At 31.1% G+C, this 10,059-nt stretch overlaps 1 protein-coding gene across 1 annotated transcript; it reads right to left on the bottom strand.

The window, feature by feature from the left end:
- Positions 1 to 672: 672 nt before the first annotated feature.
- On the bottom strand, positions 673 to 6,703 carry LOC136205432 (cytochrome P450 98A2). The gene is made up of 3 exons (XM_065996019.1): positions 6,187 to 6,703; positions 1,553 to 1,950; positions 673 to 1,467 (listed from the first exon to the last, which is right to left on the bottom strand). Exons 1-3 carry the CDS (start codon positions 6,668 to 6,670, stop codon positions 823 to 825), a joined length of 1,527 nt encoding a protein of 508 aa, XP_065852091.1. The 5' UTR covers positions 6,671 to 6,703; the 3' UTR covers positions 673 to 822.
- Between the last annotated feature and the right edge of the window lie 3,356 nt (positions 6,704 to 10,059).

Below are 10,059 nucleotides of genomic sequence, written 5' to 3'. Positions count from 1 at the left end.
TCTAGTAATTCTGCCCACAATTATTAGTCGGTCTTCCTCCAAACTTACTAACTTAAGTGCTAGGCAAAGTAATTATGTAAAAGAATTGGATCTTGCACAAAATCTAAGTGAGAAATTAATTTCTAATCTTCAAAATGAAATTTTTAATGAATACTTACAATAATAAAAAGTATTTACTTAAATATTTTTTTAATTTACTTAATATAATAATTTTTTATATAAAAAGAAAATTGTATATGCACTATTATCTAGGAACGAGAGTTGGCAGTGGCTTCAGGAATCCCTTTAAAGGGGATTCCTACAACAAGCTTATCTAATAGACACTTTAGATAACGGACTATTTTTAATTATGAATTAAAAACAGCCCCTAGTAGTGAAATATCCTAACCATTCTTAAATCGAATTTTCCAATTAACACCAATCCAAACGATAGATATAAAATGTTCAGTGTTTAATATTCATTTAATTCTCATTCTCGATGCTCCTTTTGCTTTCCTTTTTGTTTTTTCAAGCTAAACATTAGAATAAAATTGTTTAGTTAGGATTAGATTAGCTACGGTTAACTATTTCAAAAAAAAAAATAACTAACTTCCATCTGCTACTAGCAACATCAAACAATAAACAGCAACAAACATCATATTTGAAGGCTGTTAGTTAGAATCGAGAATCATCTAAGGACAAACAACCAAATAGCCTCATATCAATTTCAACAAACATACAATATGTTGTTTCCTTAGAAGCATACATTTCTCAACATTGTTTAGAGTGGAAGAACATAAAAATTCTAAATACAAATGCAGAAACACAACAAAAATCGGAAACTCAGATATCAGCAGGCACGCGTTTATACAGTTCGGAAGGCAATCGAGGCGTAGGCACAGCTTGTAAAGGAGTTTTCATATAAGTAACCAACCCAGGATTTTCAGACATGTCAATTTCATCTGGTTTCATACCTGGTGCTGGTGTCCAAGTAAAATGATGCAGCAAATGTCCTAACATAGATGTCACCAAATTGATACCAAGTTGTGCTCCAGGACACACTCTCCTTCCTGCACCAAATGGAAGTAGTCTAAAATCATGCCCTTTCATGTCCACATCCTCCTCCAGAAACCTCTCGGGCCGAAACTCGTTTGGGTTCTTCCACACGGATGGATCACGAGCTACTGCCCATACATTCACATGAACATTTGATCCCTTTGGTACATCATAACCACCGATCTTCACGTCAGCATTTGCACGGTGAGGGAGCATTAGAGGTGTTGGTGGGTGCATTCTGAGTCCTTCTTTGGCTATACATTGTAGGTAAGGAAGATTTGAGAAATCGGATTCAGTCATTACTCGTTCGAACCCGACTACTCGGTCTAGCTCCTCTTGAACTTTTTGTTGCACTCTTGGATTCTTAATCACCTCCGCCATTGCCCATTCTACTGCTATTGCTGTTGTGTCCATGCCTGCAGTTATCATATCCTGCACACAAATGTTTTCCAAGTCAATTGACATGTTGTATAAGCATATTCGGATGAGCTAGTCTTTTGATTTATATGTTACGTACCCAAAGAAGTCCGATGATTGTGTCTTCGCTAAGGTCGTATTTTTCTTGCAGTGTAAGCAACGCATCGACGAAATGTTGTTTGGAACCACCGGTTTGTTGGCGAGCAAGTGTGTGCTCTTCCATGATGATTCGAGTAAGGCGGTCTCTTCGATCTCCGTGCTTATTGAATGCTTCCTCCTCGAGGGGGAACATCCAGCGAAGCCATCGAATGTGTTCTGCCATTGCAAGTGAACCACCTAGCTTGAGTCCGTTTTCGTTGATCGCCTTGAATTCTTTGCCTTGCTCGTCCATTACGCCCTCTGCATTGACAAATCGCTTACCGAATGCCAGCCTTGTTACGTTGTTGAATGCAACTGCTCCCAAATACTTCCTCACTAACAGACTTTTTCCATTACTTTCTGCATTTACATTGTGTTGTTATTACAAAGATCAACAAATAAAATAGGGAGGTAAATATATTTATTGGATTGCTAATAAAATGGTGCAAATAGCCTAATTCATAATGACTCAAAACCTAACAATATCATATATTGTTGACATGTAATCTCTTTATGCAAAAAGCATCTTGATCATGCTGATTTTAATGGCTCTTTAGGCAAAAACCATCTTGATCATTCTGAGTTGACTGGATTTGCACATTAAGCTTCTATCTTTTGTTTCGTATCAAGTCCTTATAACATAGTGTAAATCATTATATGTTGCATTCGAAATTTGCATTGTTAACATTTCGAAAGCAAATATTTTATATTTGTGTAATGTAGAGAACCCGTAATAAAACACAATTTCAAACACAAATAAAACGAATAACGCTCGTTTAACTGAATCGATGTTCACAACTATCTAATTTGTTAAATAAAAGCTTAATGTGACTAAAAGTAAATGATTAGATTTTTACTTTTCGTTTAGTTAGACACTATAAAAATGATGCTAACAATCTCAAAATGGAAAATTCCAAGAATTAAAGTTGTTTAGTACCACATTTAACCAAATATTTTATTTTCCAAAATCATCATTTTCAGAGTTTTCTCTCTTTAAACATTCACTCCCTTTCTACTCACGAAACCACACCTAAATGACCTCAAAATTAAAAATTTAAAGATTAAAGTTACTTAAAACATCATCAAGTTTTATAATTTTTCAATTTTAAAATCATCAAACACTTATTTTAATTTTAAGGTCCTTGATTTAATATAAAGCAAAAAATCCCGGTCATTTCCTAATCGCAAACGAGAAGAATTTACCCTAAAATAAGATGAGAGTAATCCACCAAAATGGGAATAATCTGGAGCCTACCATCCCTTTATCTTGCTAGTGGATCACAACTGAAACCCAAACCATAAAGAATTCATTTATTAATTTTGGCTTCTTATCCTTTCAAGTGTTGGTGGGTAATAAAGCTGGAAAATAAATGAAAGACAATGACACTATTTTTCCCAATTATACAATGTTCTGAAAAAATAAGAAGAATGTTTAACTAATTGGGTTGACACCTAACCCAACTAACTGTCAAATTTGGATTGTCCACCAAAATTTATAGTGATGACCCATGATATAAAAACACAAGTACCTGCCTGATTTACACCTATATTAAGGCATCTGCTTTAGTTATTGAAATTCGGTAGCTCTGAACAATTCTTGATGTAGACTAAAAATTATATTTAAAAAATTCCTTTTTGAAACAAACACTTAACTTATTGTTTGTGAAGAGAATAAATGTAAGACATTGAATAGCCAATAACTGTCATTAATTTTAGAGATAAGGTTGCACCTAATATTGTCAATTATATGAATAATGCAATTTTATCTCTAATATTATCAATTAAAATCAATTTTATCCTTAATTGATAGAAAATTTAAACAAATATTTAATTATTTAATTATCATATCAGATTTGCAAACATCAATCATGTTAAAATATTTACTCTGTTAACCGGCCGAAATGACATTATTTAAGTTTACCAAATGAGTCGGTTCCAGTTTTCTGTTGTATAAAGGTAAAAATGAACTTGTTTAATAACGTTACGAGTAAAATTACACTATTTCATATATTTAAGGTAAATCTGTACTTCCCAAAAATGTTAACGGGAATCTTGACTTTTCAGGCTACTGTTATCACTATATATATGTATTTATTTATTTTTTTCTCAAAAAAGTGAAGGCATTTATTTTCAGTCTTGATACTCGATAACAATTTTACACCAAATTTTCTTATTATTGAATAGTTATTTATTGCTGTTGCCAAATATGGTGTCCTGAATATGATCCAACATCTTCATTACTTATTTTGTCTGCAAAATCTATCTAGTTATCCGCCTTTTCTTTTTCCATTTTTTAATCTTAAATTAAAACCATCCTTTTTATTACTCATATTTAGGGTTTAATCCCAAAGTTAAGTGTATATTTAGCTCAAATATATGAAATTGTTGAAAATTTAACCCTAAGCAAGATCAATCTACATTACCGAAATTTTTTAAAAAAAAATGATTTAACTGTCAGTTAAGATCTCCAAACATCAATTATATCAAAATTACAAAAAAACCTATTAAAATGCTAAAAACTAAGTCTATCACATATAAATTAATCACATAAAAATGTAAAAGTGTAGAATATTTAATGTGTTACTAAAATAGTTACGAATAACCAGCAAAAATAATGTAAGGAACTGCTTCAATTTAGAATCTATAATAAAATACATCCAAACTAGCATTTTCAAATTTTAATAACATAAAATAAAATTAATCTTATTAGTAACATTAAAGTTAAACATATATCATTTCGTATGTAAGCTAAATCTGCACTTTTTAAATTTGACATTTATGACTCGAATTTATTACCACGCCGTATTCCATAGTACATAGGCACAGCCTCCAAGTCTACATGAGAAAATGCCAAGACGAGCCAGCTGTTTCGAAAGCAACTGCAGGGTCGATTTATAATGGCCAATCTTTTATATTCTACTCCATTTTTATATATATATGACGTTTTGGAGGTTGGGAAAAAGTCACAAATATATGACGTTATGGAGTTTTTTTATAGCCTTTGTCAATTTTGCCCTTTGTTGCTGTAAACGTAATAATGAATGATTTTGGGAAAAACAAAAGAGATGATTTTGAGTTTCATTCTCCAAGGAAGAAGATGGAGAGTCTCTTTGCAAAAGAGGATAAATTCCACAAATGAAAATGAAGGTTATCATACCGCCATCCTTCTTTAATGAGCAGTCCAATAGTCATTTTTCTTTTTTATATAATTGTGATAGGCATTTATAGCTCATGATTATGTGTAAAAAAAGCAGCCTAATTAAGCCATTTGATTATGGGCAATTTGGTCCATTTTAGTCTCAAAAACATTTGCCTTGTTTAGTGTGATACTCTCCATAACGTCATATATATAGTACATTAAACTTTCCATAATTTATTTTGGCTTAATACATGAACTTGTCCAAAAAAAAAAAAAGGTTAATTGGCTCCCTAAACTTTAAAGTATCCCGATAGCTTCCTCAATTTGTATAAAATATTAAGTTAATCCTTTAAACTTGCATAAAATGTAATCAATTGATCACTCAGTTGCAAAAAAATAAGTTAAACTCGTAAAATGTATTGCAGGTGTCTTAAAAGAAAGTAAAACGACCAAGATCGGGGTATACGGTTTTAATATTAATGAAGACAAGTTTTATAGTTGAACAAGTAATAACTTCATTTTTAATTTATTTTTGAATTATGTAATAACATTCTAAGATGCGTGGAATACATCTTCCGCATTTTAATTTACTTTTCTACAACCGATTGATTACATTTTACGCAAGTTCAAGGGGCTAACTGAAAATTTTATACAAATTAAGAATGCAATTGATGTATTAAGCCTTTTATTTTTACACATTAAATTTCTACTTCTGATCTTTTATTTTCTGTCACATAAGTATTTGATGACCATAAATATTATGTCTTAATGACCATAAAAGTTAGTTTTGAAAAATAAAACTCTATTGATAAACTGTTATTCATTTCATATATGAATAGAAAATTTTAGTTATAACAGTAAAAACAGTTTTTAATATACATATGCATGATATGATTATAAGAAAAATGTAAAAACATTACTTAAAAAAAAATATAATTTTAAACCCTTTTTTAACTGTATTAGATTTTTTACCCTATTAGAGGTTCAAAGTAGAAAATAAAAAATCCTAACTCAACATGTCCAAATATTTTAAAAAATAAATAAATAAAAATAGAAGATGTTTTCCACTACCATTTATAATATTATATTTTTAGAAACTTCAATCCACATACTACCTTTTACTTTGGTATTACAAGGATTATTTGGGAAAATGCATTTATACCGTAATGTTTTTTGAAGTTTAATTCATTATTATCATAATTTTTTTTAGCGTTGTGTCCTTATTTTACAAATTTCAATATTATAGGAAAATATATATTTCCATTTTTCTGAAAATATCTATTTCCATGAAACAATGGAGCTTAACATCCGTTAAGTGTCGTTTGGCTCTCTATTCTAAAATCGTTTGGTTAGATCTAGCCAGGAGCAAAATTGGTTCAGTCCAATCAGAATATTTATTTCTAGGCACAAAGAATAACAATAAACAAATAAAAAAATAAATAAAGAAGTGAGATTACCAGGTTTTGTGCAGTCGAGGAAGATAGATTCAACCATAGCAGTAACTTCATCTTCTCGAATCGGTCTCAAAGCTTCAAGTCGTTTCGGAGTAAAAAGCTCAAGAGTACAAACTTTTCTAACCTTAACATAGTGAGGACCATAATCCGCCCAAATTAGATCCTTCCCGTCTCTACTGAATCTCGCCGACGATCTATTTCTGTGCCTATCAGCTAACTGTTGATCGTTCTCTTTCAGAACTTGTTTAGCCAATTCCACATTCGTAACTATCACATTCAAAGTAGATCCGAACCACACCGAGAATACTGGACCGTAAATCTCAGCCCACTTCGCGAAGCATCGGAACCTCACAGGCTCGATTTGGTAGAGGTTTCCGACCACCGGCCATGGCCTAGGTCCCGGCGGAAGCTTGTAACGGAAGCGGCGGTAGAGTAGGTAGGATAAGAGTAGGAGAAAAATTGAGAGAGGAATTACAGGGAGAGCCATTGATAGGGAAATGGAGAAGATGATTTTAGGTGGAAAAATTAGGAGGGAGGTGTTTGATATATATAAATAAATAATAAACAAATTAGAGAGGGAGTTGGTGAGTTTTTTTTTTTTTTTTTTTTTGACAAAAAATAGGAAGTCAAAATTGGTGAACAAAAGTGATAATAATAATAAGGGATAATGTATACACTACGCGTGAGGCTTGTTTTGAGTAGGGCTGTGCATCGGTTTAAAATCGAACCGAACCAAACCGAATTTACCGAATACCGAAATATTTAAAAATCTTGTACCGCACTGAATCGACGTAAGAACATAAACCGAACCGAACTGAACCGATTTTTTTCGGTTCAGTTCGGTTTTTTCCGAATTAACCGAATTATATAAAACTTTATAAATAATTTAAAAAGCACAAAGCTTTAATTCATATACTAATAGTTATATTAAAATTTTTTTTTAAGTAAATAGGTTTTAGATTAGAATTTAATGGTTATATTAAATTCAAACTTAAGGTAAATAGATATTAGATTAGAATTTAATGGTTATATTAAATGTTTTTTTTAGAATCATAAATTCAAAAGTTAGATAGGTGGTGTGTATAAATTTAGAAAGGATTATAATTTTTTTTTTCCAACTATACATGTTTTATACAACATAGTAGCAACTAATCGGTACGGTTCGGTTATTTCGGTTTTTATTAGAAACCGAATCGAACCGAACCGAAAACCGATATTCACCAAAATAACATACCAAATCTGAACCGTATAATAATAAAACCAAACCGAAAAACCGAACAGTGTCGGTTCGGTTTTACGGTTTCAAACCGCATAATGCACAGCCCTAGTTTTGAGTATCAAATTTAAGCTTCACTTTTTTCTTTTTTCTTTTTTTTTTTTAAACATATATATATACACCTTTAAACTTAATATATCTTATTTATCCACATTCTGAATTTTTAAAAGGTAATTAATTTATTAATCCTTATATTTTAATAAAATACATTATTTAGTCTCTGTATTTTTAAAAACATATGGTAAGGTCTCTAACCTTTTTTCTCAATGAACTGTTTAGTCTCTAACGTTTTTTTCGATGAACTATTTAGTCCATACCGTTAGACTCTTATGAAGATTTTGTTAATCAATTTGGATTTGAGTCAAAATCTATTTAAAATGAAAATGTAATGCCTTAACTAAACTTTACCACAACAATAACAAAATTAGCAGAAAACATCTTTCGCTATCACTGAAGCAGTTGGCAATAAACATGGATTGAGAATACGGAGGAAATTAAACTGACCATTGAGAGTAAGAGGATTTCCACCTTCAATTTGAACAGGAAGAGTAAGCGAGAGAGATTTGAGTCGATTTCTACCTTCAATTCAAACAGAAAGAGTGAGCATGAGTGATTCGATTATGGGTTAGGGATTCAATCCTTTCTCCATTTTTTGTGAGCGCGAGTTGTGAGAGAAAGACATAGAGGTGTGAGCTGCTTTTGACTGATAAATAGTAAAGGGTAATTTAGTCATTTTTGAATTCATAAACAGTAAAAATCTAACAAACAAACAGAATGACTAAACAGTTCACTGAGAAAAAGGTTAGGGACCTTACCGTGTGTTTTTGAAAACACAGGAACTAAACAGTGTGTTTTGTCAAAATATAGGGCTAATAAATTAATTACTCTTTTTAAAATAATTTAACACATATTTATAGTTGACTTTAAAAACCTATCACATGCCTATAATTAGCTTTAAAAATATATCACACATCTATAATTAGCTCATTCGAACCTCCTATACTTGTCATCTTTGATGGATGAGATAGTATGAGTGTTATGGAAAAAAGAAAAGCGTGTGAGTTAGTTCTGTATGCCACCTCATTTGTTAAAGATAACATACCAATGATTTTGTATGCAATAGATATGAATGAACCAACTATAAGTGTGTGATATGTTCTTAAAGCCAACTATAAATGTGTGATGAATTATTTTAAAAGTTTAGGATGTCATTGAACAAAACTTATCAAATTTAAGAGTGTAAATATACATTAAACCCTTATAAAAAAAATTAACAATTTAGATATCAATAAACAAAACTTAATACATCATTCATATTATTCAAATTTACAACCGTCCTATTTATAATTATTTGCTTCAAAATCTACTAAAATTATATCAATGGCATGAATGATGTGTCATATTTCGTTATCAAAATCTACTATATTTTATAAATATCAAGCACATATTAAATACTCATAAAAACTAGTAAAATAATTATATTTCCAATGCAAATAAATGTTTTAGAATTAAGATTTTGATTTTATTTTATTAAAAACATACAGAGAATTAATACTTATATACAACTCTTAGGGTTGTATATATCATTTGCCATTTATATATATATATCTAAAAATGTTAAACGTAAATACTTTGCTAACCATAATAATGTTTTGTTTGGACGAGAATCAAAATGGGAAAAGAAGTGGCGCGTGCATCTCACATTTGATGAGTGGGAAGTGGAATAGGTTTTTCATAAGTGGTGTGGTTGTTGATGGTGGTTGGTGGAGTGTGTGGAAGGAAATGGAAACAAAACTGGTGGCATGACATGTATCAATCAATTGTCTATAAGCCCATAGAATAAATTTGCAGGGGCTAGGGTCATGCGGCACCGTTTGGATGTGTTTTCTTACAGCCTACACAAATTAGGCCGCAATACATCCTCAGCCCTTTAAGTTATCTAAAAATTACAATTGACCCGTGAACTTCAAAAGGTTATATTAATTTATACAGCTTGTTTATTTGGAACAAATAGCCTTTCAAATTATTTATTAATACATTAACAAAAGGGTACAAAAAGACTTCCAAAGTCACAAATATTAATCTATTTGAGATTTTATTTGTTCCAAATAAATATGTTGAGGGAGCTAGTTGTAACATTTTGAAGTTTAGAGGACTACCTCACTCGATGGTAAATAAGGCGTTAGGGGATGAGCCAACTCCTATTGTAGTGCTACCGGGGTCACCATTAGAGGTGGCAAAATGACACACGACCCGATTACATGACACGAACACGACATGGATTTTTAGTGTTAGTGTTGAGCTTAATAGGTAATGGGTCATTTTTGGATTGACACGAAACTGACACGCTAATTTTTGTGTTGGGTTAGTGTTGATATGTGAACCTGAAAACGACACGAAATGACACGGATATTGAAAATTATTGTTATATTCTCTCGTGTTTTTTTATGTCACTTTATTAATAAATATAATAAAATTATAATTATTAATTGCAAATGCTTATTTGAATTTCCTAAATTGTTATAAACAAAATCAGTGGTGGAGCGAGGAATTTAGAATTGGGGGAGCTAATTTTAACGTGCGATTGAGGATAAATTTTC

Source organism: Euphorbia lathyris, chromosome 9 (assembly GCF_963576675.1).
Source record: "Euphorbia lathyris chromosome 9, ddEupLath1.1, whole genome shotgun sequence".
Classification (NCBI taxonomy): Eukaryota; Viridiplantae; Streptophyta; class Magnoliopsida; order Malpighiales; family Euphorbiaceae; genus Euphorbia; species Euphorbia lathyris.
The sequence above is the reverse complement of the archived record's forward strand: the minus strand, read 5'-3'. Positions and strand labels throughout refer to the sequence as shown.

Coding starts and splice junctions, on each gene's coding strand:
- LOC136205432 (XM_065996019.1), bottom strand. CDS start 6,670: ATGGCTCTCCCTGTAATTCCTCTCTCAATTTTTCTCCTACTCTTATCC. Junction 1,951..6,186: donor CCTCGACTGCACAAAACCTG/GTAATCTCACTT, acceptor ATGTAAATGCAG/AAAGTAATGGAAAAAGTCTG. Junction 1,468..1,552: donor CAATCATCGGACTTCTTTGG/GTACGTAACATA, acceptor ATTTGTGTGCAG/GATATGATAACTGCAGGCAT.